Source organism: Teleopsis dalmanni, chromosome 2 (genome assembly GCF_002237135.1).
Source record: "Teleopsis dalmanni isolate 2A chromosome 2, ASM223713v2, whole genome shotgun sequence".
In the NCBI taxonomy this organism is placed as follows: Eukaryota; Metazoa; Arthropoda; class Insecta; order Diptera; family Diopsidae; genus Teleopsis; species Teleopsis dalmanni.
The window spans coordinates 171,707,386-171,727,072 of NC_051847.1; the positions used below are offsets into that span (position 1 = coordinate 171,707,386).

Here is a 19,687-nt window from a genome sequence, read left to right on the forward strand (position 1 = left end):
TAATATACTAACTTTGTGTTCCTTTGTGTTAGTCTCTAGAATTTATTCGTGTTTTTTTTTCAGTTTAACTTATAACACATAAGTTTCAACTCACATTAACATACATATTTTATTAATAAATCCAATATTTATGATCTTATATAATTATCGAAGCATTATTGAAGTGGTTTAAGAACCATTTTCGAAATTAATATATTAAATGTATATTTGGCTACTATATCTTGCTTATATTTAATTACAATATTGCAATTATTAAAGTAATAAACCTATTGAGATTTTTTTAATAATAATATACAATATATTACATAAATCTATATTATTCAATATTATTATTATAGGCTTCTTGATCATTGGGTTGTTTTTCAGCCTAAAGTGATCGCTATTAGGTAAGCTATACCTTGTCTGGAAGTGGATATATAAATATATTTAATAGATATATTTAATAGAAACATCACGCAGTCATGCTGCTTTAAAGATCTTGAGATCAGTTCAATTTACATCGAACAGTTTTTGATTGCAACACGAGAATTTGAAGTAGTTTAAGATTTCGTTACTTTATCATCAGTCGGACTGCTTCAGGTAATCACTCAGAACATTTAAATAATCAGTACATATCGTTGGTGTCATGCAAACTTTTGTTGAGTCTTGTGGTATGTTAGTTCAGAGGACTATGAAAGTACCTCACATCTGCTTTGTAACTGCCCAGCAAAAGAGTTTACTATAGCGCGATTTTACTATTTTAAGGGCTTTCTTTTTGAGGTAAAGGGTAACTTCAGCAAATCTTTCTAAAAAGCATTTCAAGGTTCAGGTGGGTTTTTAAACTTTTGAGTTTTCATTATACGATAATACAAGGACTAATAAGTCTAACTAAATTTTAAGGATCTAACCTAACCTACAACATTTGCTAGCTTTTTTTTCAGTAACATTAAGGTATTAAAGTTTTGTATACACACATTATTTAGTCATTGCTGCTTTTAGTATATACAAATCAAATTAAATATGTACTATATATTTGAAAGAGTTACATTTTTACTAGTAATAAGAAGTAATTTTTCAAATTATTTACAATTTTTTTGAATTTTCAGATATATATAAGTGTTATTATTAAAATATTTAAATCAGCAATAAATATTATTTAAATTTATACAATTATGATGATATAATTGCAGTTAATTAATGCAAGCGTCTAAATAATTTTAGCAAGTACGTGGAGCCCTGAAAAGGAGATTTTATAGCCATTTAATATAACATAATCTAATCATTAAAAACAAAAATGTGTTAAAAATATTAAATAATTTAAGTTTGCAAACATAAATTAACGAAATTTCAAATGACCGCTTATCTATTTTATGTTAAAGATAAAGTGTACAAAAATAATTCTTTTTAAACTGTAGTAAATAGATTTCCGTTTTAGAAACATTGTACAAACAAATTACGTACGAATTTTACATCCGGTATAAATAATAAACAAAACGTGTTTCACTTTAAACTTTGAAAAGATTAAATTAAGCCACTAAGTTATCAGTCACACCAACAACTAAGTCAACAAGTACTTGCGAGTAAATCAACAACACTAATACAAATAAAAACCAACCACCTTCGTGAGCCGTTGTTGTATTTTTGCGAAGCTTTGATGAATTCACTGCGAAAAGCCATTTAAAAGGGATTCATTGTTGATTTATTTACCAACTCAAATGTGTGAATATCGTGTTTGTATTGGTTACCACAAATACTCACACTTATACAAATGACGTGAGTGTAAAGCTTCTATATCAAAGCTCATATTAAGCTTAAGATGTCGCCTCGACTTCCGAAACAACAAAAAAAATTATTGAAAAATATATTGAACGCACATATTAATGTGTGTTGCCACTAGCGCTTTATTAGTGTGTTGTTGTTGGTGTTGTATGCTGCGCTCAGCTTTGTCAGTCGTTGGTGTTGTTTGTGTTGTTAGTGTTTGTTATTGTTGCTCGAAATGTTGTTTGAGTCTTTTGCAAGTTAATATTTTAGTCGTTGTTTGCTTTGTTTTTGTAAAGTAAGTCTTGAGCGCAGCGCAAAATTTTATTTTATCTTGTGAACACCGAGAAGTTTTGCATTCAGTTGAGCATAAACTATCGTATGGCGCGGTTCAATTAAATATTATATATATTAGACTAAATTTTCTTTACGGTTATTAAGAACAGAGGGTGTAAGATTATTATAAAATCAATTTTAAAAGAAGTTGGTACTTAAAACGAAAATATTTAAAAAAAAACGTTTGTTTCGATTTTAAATTGAAGAAGAAACGGTTTTTTGTGTTAGAAATTTGTGAATTTTCAGTAAAATGCTTATATAGCACTGCCTGAGAACGGTTTCAAATATAATTATTAAAAAATTATTTTAAAAAATATCAATTAAAAGGAAATTTTGTATGTTTCCTTAGTGGTTTTAAATAAATACATATATAAAAAAGTGTTTCGTATTCAAATATAACGCAACGTATTTTTATTATAATTTCACACAAAAAATAAAAACAAGTAAAACAAAATGAATAGCAATATTACTTCACGTTTTGATATGGCTGCTGAGATTGTCAATATTGCATTTGATGAATTCAAAACGCATCATATCACAAGAAATTATACTGGATTAATACAAAGATACTATCAATTGGTCGAAGAGGACTACGGAGGTATGTATGATTAAGAAACAAACACTATAATTCATTAGACTTCATTCTTTTTGAATTAGCAGAAAATTCTTTATTTATACAACAAGTAAAGATGTTGAAGGAAGTAGTTTACCTTAGAAAATACGCCATGTAAATTATGTTAAGAATGTCATAAGACCAGTTCTAGTAATTATTCTGCTTAAGAACATTTTCTTATTTGATTCGAATACAACTTTTATTGATATTATTGAATTCATTTGTTATTTATTTCCGCATTTATTCAAATGCTGTGTGAACTGAGATAATTAAACCACTTGCGTGACATTTTATGTGACATTTTATCCACTCATAAAAACTAGATTTCTTTAAAAATATATTCATTTCAATTTATAAAAATTTCCTTAAATACTGTCTCACTCAATAATATGATTTTTCTTTATTCTATAATAGACATTTTATTTGCTTTTGTTTGAAAAAAAGCCCCTTTTAAAACTGTGCAATTACTATTTCATTCATACGATTTACTAAATTTATTACTTTTGTATGGTAATTCAATTTTATTGAAAAATAAAAAATATCTAAACGTGAAATTGCATTAGTCCGACAAATAAAATACCAGTTAGGCAAATGCAGCTAAACTGATTAATTGAAATAAGTTAATATTTAATATTGACAATCAATAGTTATTTGATATGTATTAGTAAAAAAGCAAATCTATTAACTACAAATTTATATTTAGTTTATAATAGATATCACTTGTTAATGTAAACAATGACTTGTTTTTATTACACATTAATTACAAGTAATTATTAGAAGAGTTTAGTTTCATAAAAACTTAAATAATTAATGAAGAATAATTGTTCAATACCAAGTGAGAGGAACTTAAAGCATTTATTAAATGCCATGATTTGAAGATTTTAATATTATTTTTCCTCAACAAATTTTAAAAAGCGCAATTTTTATTAAGTCTACGTTTATTCTAGTAAATTAATTTTATTCAATTTTAATAATTGTTTAACTTAAATTTATATTATTGATACAGTTTCACTGCTAAAAATTCTTATTTATATTGTATATAAGCATTAGAAAGTCAGTGTATTATAAAACAATATTTAAATTACTTATATAAAATTGAATTGTAAACAAAAAAAAACTGCACCTCTTCATCTGAATTTAATTTATGAATAGACTTGTTTCAATCTTCGTAGTATTGCAAATATAGAGTAATTTTATTGAGACAATTATAATTAACTAAATCGGAGACTATATAAAACAAATTTTCCAATTTTTCTGTTATGCTCACCTTAAATCTTTCTAGCATTCATTGGAAGGCGAAAATTTCCATTGAAAAGAATTTGATCAAAAGCACATTATAGTATTAAATTGCCAACTGTAATTTCAAACACCTCAAATATTGCAGATAGGAACTAATAACATACACATATATGTATATATATATTTATTTATTTGGGTACTGAATCATAGTTAATATATAATTTTTACTAGGTTAACTTAACCTGCTCATATTATAAGTTTTGAATAAAGTTATTCAATGGAATGATCCTTTATCCTTTTATAAATAAAAGACTTATATCCAAGTGTCTCCTTGAACGATTACCCTTTGCGTCGCATGAGCTCCTACATAAGTAAATTATATATATTCTTAATGATAAATTAATTAACTCGGTGATGTGTGTCTATTTGATTGTTAGTCTTAAATATATTGTTATTATTTAACATATGCACTTCATTTGGCTATTTATTTCTTAGTTATTTCTATTTCTTCTTAGTATTCCTGTTAGCTTTTAGGCTTATATAATTATATGAAAATTAATATAAACTAAAATTATATTACTAATAAAATTAAGTAAATAAGAAGAAAAAAATTAATTTATTGTAAAAGTAATTGAAATTATTGAAGTAAATTATTGAAATTTCAATAAATCCAAAACCAAATTTTTCCTTGTTTTTCTAAATGTTGGGAAAAAATTTTGGAAATTTAACTCATCGTAGGTTAAATTTAAATAAACCATTTTCAACATAATTAATATAATAAGTCTTTCTCTATTAGAATGGAAATAGTAACATACCTAAAATTAGAATTAAGCTAGTATTATCTATTTAAATTTTGTTATAAAAAATTTGTGTTCTAGACAATTTATAAATTTTTCTATTCAAAAAAAATAAGTTCTAAAAGAAAATATAACAAAATTAATAAAAAATTTATATTTTTTAATAACTTATTTAATCATTAATGTGCATTTTTTTAAAATTCAGATATTTTTTTTGTTAGAGAGCTATAATATTGTTTCATAAGTGTTTCAATTTAAAATGCCTTAACCTTAGAAGGTGATTTCTTGATTCTTTCTTGATCTTGAAGCTAGTATTATCTATTCAAATTTTGTTATAAAAAATTTGTGTTCTAGACAATTTATAAATTTTTCTAGTCAAAAAAAATAAGTTCTAAAAGAAAATATAACAAAATTAATAAAAAATTTATATTTTTTAATAACTTATTTAATTATTAATGTGCATTTTTTTAAAATTCAGATATTATTTTTGTTAGAGAGCTATAATATTGTTTTATAAGTGTTTCAATTTAAAATGCCTTAACCTTAGAAGGTGATTTCTTGATTCAAGCAATTGTAAAGGCATACATTTTTAGTACTTACCGAGATATAATATATCAAAGAAAATTCTATCCAATAACAATAACATTAAATAAAAATTTAGTTTTCCATTTTTAATATATAATATTACTTAACTGAACTGTATTGTAAACCCATGAATTAATATATTTAAAATGACTTTATAAATCTATTCAAAAATATATCAATTTGTTGAACAGATAAACAAAAGTATCATAGATAATGAAATTTATAATTTATATTTCTCATTTCATTTTTTATTTCTACCATGTTTACATAATATTTATATAATATAACATTTTAATTATATTTTATCTCACCTTTGATAATAGCTGCCGAATAAAGTCAAAAAGTTTATGAGTAAAAACCTTTTAAAATGAAAGTTTCATATCTTGCTATTAAGAGTTAATGAACCTAGACCCAAAATACCAGTAATATACTCGAATATTAAGTACAAACTTTTGAGGTCAAAAATTTTTTTTAGTAATAAATGTTTTTTTTACAATATTTAATTATTTTATGTTTACTTTTTGTTTGAAAATTATAAGAATAACAAATATCTGCAGTTAGGAGTAATACGTTACTATCGCACATTTTTTATATAAAATTTAAATAAATATTATAAATGAAATAATTAAAAATCAATTTATATATATGAATAAGATCTTTTCTGTGTGTAAGGAACTTTCTTAAAACATTTTAAATTACCAAATAAAAATAATTACAAAAAATTAAAATTTATGAAATTAAATTTTATTTATTAAAAGATATAAAATAACATGTTATAAAATAACACAAATTATATAAAAAATACTCAATAAAAAGATATGATGAGGCATTACTCTGTGGCCATTAATTTGGGTAGACTGATCAATTTTTAAATTAGTTATTAGGTATTAATTAGTTATTAAATTTCACATAAAATAAAAAAATTGTTTAAATTTAAAGGTTTTGATTCGTTTGATAGCACTTTTTTTAATTATATTTTCAGCTCATGCATGTAGCTAAAATACATAGTTATTTTTAATAATTTATACTGAAATGAGCATATATATTTTTGTTACTGTAATAAGTGTGTCACATTATATATTTTTATTTACTTTTGTTTTAATTCATGTAAGGAATTGCTTAAGTTCATAAGAACTTAAAGAAGTAGTTTACACGCTGAAGGATACGAAGTGGTTTAAAAGGGTCTCCATAACTGTCGATATGTTTGGATTGTTAGTATTATTTATATCATTCATTGGAAATGTTTTTATTCAATATAATTAACTAATTCAAAATCAATAACTATTATTATTTACAAATTCATATTACAAATTATTTAAGTATATTCATGTAGAAATAATAAAATAAATTGAAAAATACCTACTACATGAATTTCTAAATAAAATCGTTTCACAGATTTTGTTCATATTTATCATAAATCTATGATTCAGCACTATGATATCAGAACCGCATAACTGCATTTATAGTGAGTAGTGTTTGAATGTAATTTAATTATGTGAAAAGTTACAACGTCTTGTTACTATATTTATAACTAAATTTTCTATACGGAAATCTCTATATAACTCTATCGACCTGATGTGTCATAGTATTCTCACGACTCTTTTGAGTGCTTGAAATTGGTATGACTGAAGGCGTTTAAGTGGACATATGCTTCTAGTCTAGACATCTGCTATATAAATGTACTTTTATCTTTCAAATTGGATATTAATTTCTCATTAATTTCATATTAATATCCCAATGTTTTTACTTCTCCCTGTAGTTTTGACTGTCTTCAGATAAACTATACAAATATATATTTCTATACTAATTAATGAGTTATATGACAAATTTTTGCATCCATCAACAGTTAGGAATTCTATTATTTTTTGTGAACATTTATATTACTCATTAAACTTTTAAAAAATACATCGTTTTTGCAAAGTATGATAAATATAGCGCTATAAAAGTGTACAATAAATCTTTTTTGAAATAAATTTGAACATTTTACCATCTTATTAAAGACGTTTTAGTGAACTTGGTTTACCACATGTTCTTTGAGTTCTCTCATCATACGGTCATAGAATAGGAACGAAATTTGTACAGCTTTGTGTCGACCAGGATGACTCTGGAAAAAATTCGTTTTATGCCTTGTCTAATATACCTAGTCACATTCTCTCATAAATATTTTAGAAGTGTATTAATGTATAATAGATGAGAAATTTAATAGAAAGATATTAAAATAATTTAATTAATGGATTAACTGGGTTTTGTTTTTACATAGTACTTCACCTCTATTTAGAGCAAATAATATCAGAAAAATGTTCTAATAATATTGGCATTTAAATTTTGAGAAATTACTACGATTTTATCAATACTTAATAATCATAAAATATATAACATGGATAACTTAACTCAATACACAAAAAATTATGTTCACTTTAGTGTACATTTATTCAAATCTTACAAATTTGTTATCATATATAATATTTAATATATAAGATCAATAAATTTATTTGTAAATACATAATACATTTTAAAAATTCTCTTTGAAATAAATAAAATCATTTCGGAAATTTCTGAAAAACTGCTAATTGTTTTTAGTATATTTTATCTAATAAAAAATAAACCATATCACCTGACAAATTATGCAGACTATTAGCATTTTTTGGTTTTAATTAAAGTTTAATATAACAATAATTAGTTGAAAAAAAAATATATATGTGTAAATTATACCGCATATTCTCTGTTCTAATTTTTTATAGTCGAAAATATCATATTCTTTTTTATGTTAGTTTCATAAGTTTAACTAATTTTTAAATTTGCCTTTAAAAGTACATTTAAAAATGACACAAATTAACACGTTATTAGAATTATTCCATTTAATTATTAGATTAACTTCATAGGTATATGATTTTTAGAATCAAACTGTAGCAATCAAATTGCCAAAATGCAGTAAATAAATGAAAACAAATGAATAAAAAAATAATAAATAATTAACAATGTATATAGAGAGAATATTCATTTCAGTCTATGTTTTCCGTTTTCTATTTTTACCTTTACTATCTCTACTTTTTTTTCGCTTAAATGTAATTACTTGGTTGTCTTCATTTTTGAAATCAACAATTTCAAAACCGAAATTATTGAAACATTTTTTTAAAATTTTAATTTTTATGTACAGCATACAACAGTTAACTAAAAATAAATAAAATTTACAAAAAACAAAAGCCATGTAAGATATATGCTCAAGGAATATACAATAAATAGTAAAGGCCAACCATTAACAAACTAATATTCGTTTACTAGACAGAATTTGTAGCAAGTTTGTGTCTTAAGTCTTTTGTATAAATAACTCACATTAACATATGTAAGCATGTGGCCGACGTAAAATATAAACAAAAACTAAAGTAATTCTAGTAGAGTAGAATAAAATATATTATTACTTTTATTTTAATATCATTGACCTTTTCTACATCAAAATCATAATGTACTTCACTATAAACAGAAAAAATGTAAATAAATAAAAAAAATAACTGCATAACATGCTTAAATGCACACACTATACGCAGTTATAAAAAAAATAATATCTGAACTTTGTAAATATGTCTGTTTAATTACGTTAATAATTGTCAAAAATACTATTGGCATTGCCAAGGCCATAGCTTTAATGTTAACATGTTTTGTAGTTTTAGCTTAGCAGAAGTTAAGGCAGTAGCGCATGCAAAATTTTCAAGTTTAAAGTTAATGATCAAAAAACTTTACTTAAGGTTTTCTTTTAGATCTCTGCTATACTACTGTACTACAGAAACCTTAAAAGCGGAAAAAATTATAATAATTTTATTGAAAAAAACATTAATTCTGCATATTAGCTATTAAAACAAACAGTAAAGTTGGCACTAAGTTAAAGAATCTTTAAATTATTCGATAAAAAAAATCCAAAAACAAATAAATTTAATTTTATGTCTTTGCATTAAACATAAACTAAATTTTGTTTACGCTATGATTAAAAAATATATATACAAATTAAAGATGAATTGGAAAATAGTTTTTTAAACACAGTTAAATTTTATGATTATAATTTTTTTACAATTAAAAAATCATTTATTTAATACAAACAGCATGTATTGGGATATATATAAGGACAACATATATATATTTATTTAAAAATATTTCGAAAAGTAGAGAACTACAACAATTAAAATTCTTTTATATTATTTTAATTAATGGAATTTTTGGCTGATCATACAGATGTTTCCAGTATTTCCAAATACCCAAATATATACAAAATGTATATATTTTTTAAATTAATTTATTTTATAATTATCAACATTATTATTATTACAAGTTTAGCAAATTTTATTTCTCCTGATTTTTTCCAATTCACTTCAAATAATTCGATTTTATTATTAATCGAATTGCATTTATTCCTGAGATTAAGTTTGACAAAAGTTTTAGTTTAAATTGATATTGAATTTTTAATATTTAGTGTCTTTTACAACATATTATTTTAATTACTAAAACTATGCATAAGATATATTTCTCCATTAAAGTAGTCAGCAGGTGAAGTATGAGACACAGTAGAGGTTAATTGCTTAATATAAAACTAGAAAATCATAGAAAGCTGTCATTCCACAGAAATTAATACTTATGCTCTACATAATTAATTAATTTTACTTGATAAAAAAAAAATTATGTGTACATTAAAATCATCTGTTTTTGATGTAGACGGCCTACGCCATTAGCTCGTCACTTATAGAGAGAGAGAGAGAGAGAGAGCATCATATTATAGAACTTCTATACAATAATAAATATTACTTTTAAAACACTTTTATAGTAAAAGTTTTCGTACATGACTTTATATTAAATAATTATACCAATATTGAGATATTTCATTATTTTATATAAACGTAATGTATTTTTTTATAATTTTTATAAAGAATTTAATAAAGTTTAAATATTATCACATACATTTTACTTCAAGTAAATGTTGCAATATAATAAATAAAAGACACCTTTGATCTTTTGAACATTTAATTTCATTTTCCTGAAGTTAGTATCGATTTAAACTATTTATTTTACTTAAACGAATTTTATTTTTTGTTTTTTGGAGCAATTACCAATTTTTCAATCTATATTAATATTTTTCATTCATGTAATATATCGATTTAACCTATAACTTCTCACTTAATTTCATTAATGGAAATAATTCCGTTTTATGTTTATAATATATAATAAATAATAATTCCATACTATTTCAACGTTTTAAGATTTCTAACGAAATCATGCTCAACTATTCAATTATTTGGAAATAGAAGGAGTGTAGCACAGTGATTCGGTTAGTAAATGATAAGATTTTTAATAGAAAATTAATTCAATTCAACAAAAGTTGTTAATTGCACTTGAGTAGTATTTGGTTGTGTAGATGCAGTACAAGATTTTATACTTAAGGCTTGTGGAAGTAGAATTTTTATCACATATTGAATTGTAATGAAAATAATTAATTTGATAGAATTTAAAAATAATCAAAATAACAAAACTGCAAATTATAAAATTTTTCATTTTACGCATAAATTACAAGAAATGTGCTTTATATATTAAAATATTCTTTATAATTATCGTTATATATGTTTGTGTTATATATTATAAGCAAATTATACAATTTATTGTTATAAAAGTAGTAATCTCCATAAATTATATATTTTTAAATTATAGTATATTTATTTTTAAATTAACTGAATATTATTAACATTTGTGTTGATAATGTGCCCTTATTAATATACAACAGTGAATTACACTTTTCTAATTTAAAATGCATAATAGTTCCAATGGAACTATTTTTTATGGAACCCATAGTAAACATTTTAACCCATCGCTAGTTTATTTTAAATCTTTATCAAATATATGGGACTTTATCAAATATATTTAATTTTAGAAAAGTTTTAAAATATTCTTGAATTGAGTTCAAGTATTAGGATTCCCAACAAAAATTTTAATTTATTTTTTAGTAATACAAAACAATATCATGTATAACAGCATTATATATTTTATTTTGCTGAATTTAATTTCTATTATTATTGTTATTCCTTTACTTAAAATTAAATAATTACAATACAAGGCGAAATCTCTAGCAGTTTGTAGATGTTCATATATCTATAAATTATTTTCACTAAGTTATTTTCACTAAGTGTTTTTCTTAGAATTTTTGTGCACAATAACAAATTAATTACTACTAGTTTATTATTTGCGTTATTAGAAACATTTTATTTAAATGTGACAATCAAAACAATCATTATCTTTCACTATGTTCGAACCAAGTGTAAATAAATGCATTTTTAATACATAATATATATATTTTTATATATATGATGTAGATAAAATTTTAATTTGTTCACATTACATTTTTATTTACTCTAATTTTAAGATATAAACCACTAAGTTCGCAATCTCGCAGTTTTATCTGAGTATTAGCACAGTGAACTTTATTGGACTAAGTGGGTTGGCAACCATCTTTCGTATATCTCTTAAAACATGACATCTTTTATGTAGTCTTTAGTAAACTGGTTTTGACTACTATCTTTTTTTTAAACAACGGGATAAAAAAAACAAAAACCATGTTTCATTGCCATGTTTTTGAAAAATTACTAGCATTACTAAAATTTTATTTAAAATTTAAGAATAGAATTTTTTAAATAGGTATATAGAGACCCTATAGAATGTGTGTTATTATAATTGCGTGTTATTTATAACTTCTACCAAGAGTTTTGCCAAATTAACAGTTTGAAACCAGTTAAAATGGTTTCAGTTAGTTCTTCATTTTAATATTTAACTGATTACTATTTTTATACCACATTACTATTATTTTCTCAAATCGAGTTTACATTAAATCTTATTAAATATTTATTTTGAAGCCATAAAAAGCCATATTATTAAAGCCATATTTTGTGCATATATTCTTATGCTTATTAATACTTAGAGAAAGTTAAAGCTATCGTTATATACTTTCTGAAAACAGTAGATTTTATACTTTAGATCCATAAGTTAGCTTTATGCTCATTTGAATGAGGTTATCGAAATGATTGATCATTATTCCAAAGTTGGAAGATTTTACATTGCTATCTTGAGCTAAATTGTGTTTCTTTACAAGATTCATATTATATTTCTAAGATCACTTTCCTTGATAAATTGTAGTATTGAACCTACGTTACCGAATCTTTTTTTCCTTATCTGTTAAAACATGCCCACTAAGGTATTTCTTTTGTTTGTGTTACAGTGACGGATAAACTGCTAGTAGTTATTATTCTTATAACACTCACAAGTTTTATCAGGACAAGTTTCGATTTCTATAAGATGAAATTTTAACCACAAATGCCCTGTCACAGTTTCTGTAATAATTTTTTAGTTATTTTCATTTATTTGTTATTTATTTACTTATCTTTAAATCGTTTGGATTGTGTTTAATAATGAGAATGAGATAAATTTGGATAGTTTTTTGTACAATAACTCAGTTTCCCTTACAACTTATATATAATAACCATTTCGTTACTTCTTAACTAGGTACTATTGTTTCGCTCACTGCCTTTCAAAGTTGTCCTCATACAGTTAGCACGACAACTATAGTTAGATTTCTTGTGACCTGTAGTAGAACTTTAGGTCGGAGTTAGTTTTACATTAGTTTTACATTAAATCAACAATTATACTTTCTAACAAAAATAATAGGCAGTTAGGTATTTATTTAAAGTGATTTGTTATTCAAATAACAATTAAGTTATAATTAATTGTTTTATAATAAACATAGTGGTCATTTGCATTTGTAACTTATATGCATACTGTAATAGTGATTATTAGAGATTATTGAAACAAAGCAATAAGCATACTTTAGTTACTTGTTGTTTTATACAAACAACAACTTTTAGTTCTAGTAAAAGATATATTGTATGTCGATTACAATCCAAGTAAATTTCCCGCCTGTACAGCAAACTCTCGCATAAGGAAGCTGTGAACTTACGTCATTCTGAAACAATCATAAAGTATAGTATTCAGAGAAAGTAGAAAAGATATACCAGATTGCAACTCTAAGTATAATTTGTAATAACGTCAACACTGCTTTTCTTAATACAAACAAATTGTCTACGTTTACTTTTTATTTTGGTATTTATTTCCTTGTCTTTAAGTAATGTATTAATTAATATATTGTATAATATATGCAATGTTGAGCAAATTCTCATCTTATTTACAATATTTATAAGTCGTTTTTCTATTTTATTTAAATCAAATCTTTATTACATGCAAATTGTAAATACTTCCTTGGCAATATATTAAGTTCGAAATGTATTTATTATATATCAGTTTATAAAATAAAATTATTCAAGAATGTAAGTTGAAAATAGTAGTGTGTGTTAATTAAAATAAAATTACAAATTCAATTTTATAAAATTCATAAGTATATTACCAGAAAATTTAGATTAAATCCATTTGCGCAGATCAATCATTTTAATAATTGCAATTTTCATGTAAGTTCCCAACGTTTAAAATTAATAAAGTATTTTTAACTATTATAATTATGAATGTTACATGTAAATATCTAACTAACTATCTAGCTTCTTGTTATATGAAATATCTTAATTCGAATATACAAAAATTTCTTATATTTCTTAATGGCAAATATTCGTGTTATACTTAATTTTACTCAACTATTCAAATAAATAGTAAAACTAAACATGTTTCTTAATACAGTGAAAATTACTATTTATGATAATTGTATAACACTTTTTACTATCATTGCATTTCAAATTGCTCCAATGTTTTAGTTAATAACTGGTTGAAAGAAATATTACAAAAAATTTTGTATCTTATAGTCAAAATCTACAATATATTACCTTAATAGTAGACATAATAATATTTATGTATTCAAGATATGACACATCACTTTTCCTGGGAAATTTTTGCAGAAGTATTAGAAATGTTGAAATTTATAAATTAATTAATTGACAAAAATTGCTAACTATTAAAATTTGTTACATTTTTAATAACCATTTACAAAATTTCATAAATATTGATATTTGATAAAACTATAAATAATTTTACATACTAAAAATGTTTTAAAGAATTTTTTCTTTCTAACAAAAATTGCATCTCTTTCATTATAATTGCGCTAAAATACGATATAATCACTTATATCTCAATGTTTCCTTGACATGCAAATTTCTCATTTTCTATCTAAATATTTTAATAACCATTTTTCCAGATATAAGTTTTGTAATAAATTTGTCAACTGCAATTTTCATAATTACTTATTCCAAAATTCGCAAATAGTCTGCTGTATCTGTTAAAATGTATAATTACGAGTATATAATATACAATATTATTAATACAGTTTAGTTTTTATATAGTAATTAAAATTTTTTTTTAACTTTTATTTTCCAGATCCTCGATCGAAACGTTTTCCCTTAATGGAACATCCTCTGTACACTTTTGGTCTTGTTGGTATTTATTTATCGTGGGTTTTAGTGATAGGACCATTTTTCATGCGCGACAGAAAACCTTTCCAACTACGACGTACCCTCGTTATCTACAACGCATTTCAAGTAGCGCTAAGCGCTTACATGTTCTACGAGGTAAGCTCTCTACACGCGAGTATCTGTTAGATAAATTAAGCAAAACTATATTTATAATATGCAAAAATTATTTAAATAATTTATTTATAATTTATGTTCTTTGCCTTTCTTAGCACTTGATGGCTGGTTGGTTAAATTATTATAACCTGAAATGTCAACCGGTGGACTATTCAGATGGCCCCATGTCAAAGCGGGTAAGTTATTCATTAAGCACTTATTATTATTCATCTCTGAAAAAAAAGTACCAAATAAATACGAGTAAGCATTTAAGCTTATTGCATAAGAGTCGTCGAACAACTTTTGTTTTTAACTTAGCCAAGTAACAAGTAACGATTCTAGGCGGAAATTCGCAAGCTTATCATATGATTTCAATATTGTGGTTCTGACTGGTCTCCTAACTGGTGATTTTTTGTTTGGAATTTCTGCACGAGATTGCAACATTTCTTGCCACATATTTTCATGGTCAACTTGTGTGCGGATTTTTTCTTTTACTTTTATCTTTTTATCTGTTGAGTCTTCGACAAAAGCATGTTTTTTGGTTAAAAAGTAAATCTCTTTTGTGCGATACATTGACTATAAATATTCAATTTCTTTATTGTTGTTATTGTTGTTACTGTTGTTCATGGCAAATTGTTTTTGGCAATATTTTGCTCATCAACGGATTTGGTTTGAATTTCAGTAAAAGTCGTTTCGTATTTTTAATTTTGCTATTTTGCAAACAATCATTCGATTATCAAATTATTGCTTTGAATTGGTCTGAAACCAGTCACATTTGCCGGTGATAGTAAATTATTTTTATAAGCGTGTCTGGCTTTCATAGATAAAATGATTCAATTTTATTATCAGACGAAATGAGCAGATTTCGTGTATTTAAATTTCGCAATATAAAAATTAAAATAAAATGAAGTTATAAAGATTCTAATTAAATTTCGCATTTATTTTTGAATATTCGCAATATGCAAAATTCTTAATTGTGTCTAATTATATGTATAATTTATGAAAATTATAATACGTACATTATACTTGATCATTTAAAATCCACATAGAAATAAAGAAATGAAACATAAATCATTTTCAGTTGTTACCTGCTCAACACTTTAAGCATTAATGAATTTGATAGACTGAGAATAATAATTCTAATAATTTATTAACAACAAATCGAGATTTTATTAATAAATATTATTATTAAATGCTCATATTTTTATAATTTAAGTTCAAGTAAATTCAAACTTAAATAAAGTGAATAAAATCTGCTCAACACTTTAACTATTAATGAATTTGATGGACTGAAAATAATAGTTTTAATAATTTATGAACAACAAATTGAAATTTGATAATAAATATTTTTATTAAATGCACATTTCTTTTTAATTTAAATTGAAGTTCCAACTTAAATATAGCGAATAAAATCTTTGGCAAATAATACAAATTAGTAATGTCGATACGAGATAAGTAATTAATTAATAATATTAATTAATGTGTTTTTATTTACTCTTCAGAAAATTTTAGTTTTTATCTCAAACAACTTAGTACCTTACATCATTAATAAAAAATAACATAATTATATATACATCGTACACAATTAATTTACCTTGTGTTAGTAATATATAGTATATTTTGTTTATTGTAAAATAATCAATTTTTTATTTCTATTATTGTTATTAAAAGAACTTTACATCTTATCAAATATTGCAAAATTTTTTCACTCATACGACTTGTAGAATATATTAAATTATTATTGCTAAATTAAAATTATTGCTAAATAACAAATTTTTTAATTGGTTGAGTTTGATTAGTTGTTTTTATTTTATTATTCATGAATAAAAATTTATTACTTATTTAAAAAGTGTTTTACATTTTTTACCATTAATTTCACTGTATGTAGTAGTAAAATAAACATCAAATTAGATTGTTAGTATAAACTCTGGGGTTTTTTTTTAGAGAGACTTCTAATTTCAACAGTCATATTAATAAATTCAAATGTTATTATTAAAGAAACATTGTTATTTACTTCAATTTACATAATTATATATTAATAAAATTTAATTGAACCAGGCCTAATGTCGGTTACTTAAAAACTAAAATTGTTAATAAGTAATACTTACTAAAAACTAAAGCATTGAAGCCGTGTGCGAGTGTGAGTAAATTGATGGTGAATTGAGTGAAATAGTAAATTATGTCGGCATGGCAGCGATTGTTGGTATTTATCAGAATTTCGAGTAGGGTAAATTAGATAAAAATTAAATAAATCAGGTGTTACCATTGCAAAAATTTTAAAATATGTTTAATAAATAAGTAAATAAATTTGAAAAATTTTAACCAAAAATAATAAATAAGTGCCTTGTATCAGCTGTTATTCATCCAATAATCATTGAAACAATTACTAGTATTTCTGTTAATGAAAATCTGTAAGGTCCGAAACAAATTATTTTTGAAGATCCTCTAAATTCAAATTTTTATTCTGAATTTTAGGATATCAACTTTTAATAAGCTCTCGTAATTTCAAACTATAAGGTCTGGAACGATTTGTCATTCAGATTTTTTAAGATTCTCATACCAGAAGTTTTGTACTGAATCCTAGTAAAATAATTTTTAATAAATACTCGTAATTTTAATAGTTATTGGTAAAAATTTTTCTCCGATAAATAAAACGACTTATATGTTTTAACATATCATGAACTGATACTTTTCATCATACAATTTACCTTATGATAATAGATATGAATACCAAAAGCGTAATATTTCGATATACTTTAAACATTTTGTGCACCTTGGTTTTTAGTTGTTAAGAATTCTTTAAGTAACTTATATTAAAACGAGAAAAAAACAAAATCCATATGTAAAAATTTATAAAAATACACAATATTTTTTTGAGTCTACAAAAATAAATATACTTTACTCTGTAAGAAATCCTACTCTTTAAATTATTTTGCATTTAATACAAGACGTGCAGTCAATAATTTGTATATACATATGTATATTATTTGTTTACAGATTCGTAATTGAATAATTAAGAAATATAACATATATTTCTTATATATCATTTTCTTATATATTTACAATTTTAGTATGAAACAAAAATATAATTCTCAATCAGTTTAAATAAATTTTGGTGTACATTAAAATTTCTCTCTTTGCATCGCTAGCATAGGGCCTCGACAGTTAATTTTAAGCTCCTTCGGCGAAATGCATCTATGTTTGTATTGTTCAGCGTCAGAGAAATGAAGGAGAGAGAAAAAGAAAGGAAAGGTGTGTTGTAAGTTGCGCACGTAGTGCAATATTTACAGAGATGCGTTTTGCTGAATCAGTTTTAAATAAATTGCTGTGCCCCTATGACACACCAGAAAAAAAAATCAATGAAATGAATGAGGTAATTGTAATAATTACTACGATTATTCGACGCATTTTAACTAGTTATCTTCTAGTTATATATCTATCTAGTTATCTTTTGTATACAAACTAGTTTAAAATAATATGTATAGTATAACTCGGAAAGCAATACACACATATATTAGCTATAAAAAGAATTACAGAAAAATATAAATGCTATTAATTTACCAATAACATAAATGAATTTGTTCTTAAATGGCGGAAATGTTCTCGTAATTGTTAATAATTAAATAAAATAAATATTTTTATTGAATAAAAAAATAAAAATTATTTAAGGAAAAAATATTTACATACCAGTGGATCATGCAGGTTATACGATTTTATTTTTTTTTTTTGTGTGTAAACCTTTAGTCAATTTAATATGAGACAAAAGGCAAAAACTAAAGAAAATAAAGAATATTCCTAACAAATACTTGAATTTGAAATGCTTCACTGGTCGTGTGCTTAATTTCATTCAACCATAAAAAGTAAGAATGTAGCAAAAACAAGCCGAAAATGTATCTTAATACTTTAGTATTAAAAAATACTCGTAAAAACAAGCAAATAAAAATTAAAAACAATAGCAGCAACAGGTACAACAAAAACAAAGCCAAGTTAGCTTAAATATGTTGCAATACAAAGTTGCTAATCAAATTTTGTTTGCACTCCAACATGAGTGCATGCATGAAGCAGTGCAGCAGATCACTGTGGAGTTGTGCACACTTTGCTGAATGCGCGCTGAGACTTATTTTATGCATTTTCTTTCAACTCTTTTCAATGTTGTTGTTGCTAATGTTATTAGTGTTGCTATATTTTATGTTGTTGCAGACGTTTTTGACGATGCGGCAACATTTCGTTTTAAAACTGCAACTTTTCAAGGTTGTTTGTTATTATTTAATAATATTATTAACAGAAACACAAGAATATATAATATTAACAAAAATGGTGTTGTTGTTTTATTTGGTTTGTTGTTACTTAACAAACATGCTTATTCATTTTTCCACTTGGTGTTTTTGTGTTTGTTATTTAAGTTTATTAGCATTATAAACTTGCGTGCAGCTAGACTTTTTACAATAGACATTATGTGATGCAGCAAATCAGTAGCCACGTGAGCATAAATCACGGCTACATTACATATAAAACAATTATAATTTTGCAAGATTTGATCTTATGTTTTTAAACTGCCTCTCTCTCTCTCTTTTTGCATATCAAGAATCAATCAACACTTGTTCGAAATATATTGTTATATTAAACAAAAAATATTAGACTAGATTTATTTGTTAAACAAATTATTTATAGAAATAAAATTACAGAAAGAACTACAATTTTTGTCAAAGATAAAGGTATTGAGTTTTACATACAACCCTATATGTATCTAGAAATATTTTTCAATCGCTTTTGTTTTTTTCTACTAAGTTAGG

At 24.0% G+C, this 19,687-nt stretch overlaps 1 protein-coding gene across 1 annotated transcript in view; it reads left to right on the forward strand.

Annotated features, from left to right (window-relative positions):
* Positions 1-2,461: 2,461 nt before the first annotated feature.
* The window catches only part of LOC119686384 (elongation of very long chain fatty acids protein AAEL008004), a 35,924-nt gene continuing 18,698 nt past the window's right edge, over positions 2,462-19,687 (forward strand). The window contains exons 1-3 of the mRNA XM_038100956.1: positions 2,462-2,671; positions 14,707-14,897; positions 15,011-15,091. Coding sequence (XP_037956884.1) covers positions 2,527-2,671; positions 14,707-14,897; positions 15,011-15,091 — 417 coding nt within the window. The 5' untranslated portion in view covers positions 2,462-2,526. The remainder of the gene's footprint in view (positions 2,672-14,706; positions 14,898-15,010; positions 15,092-19,687) is intronic.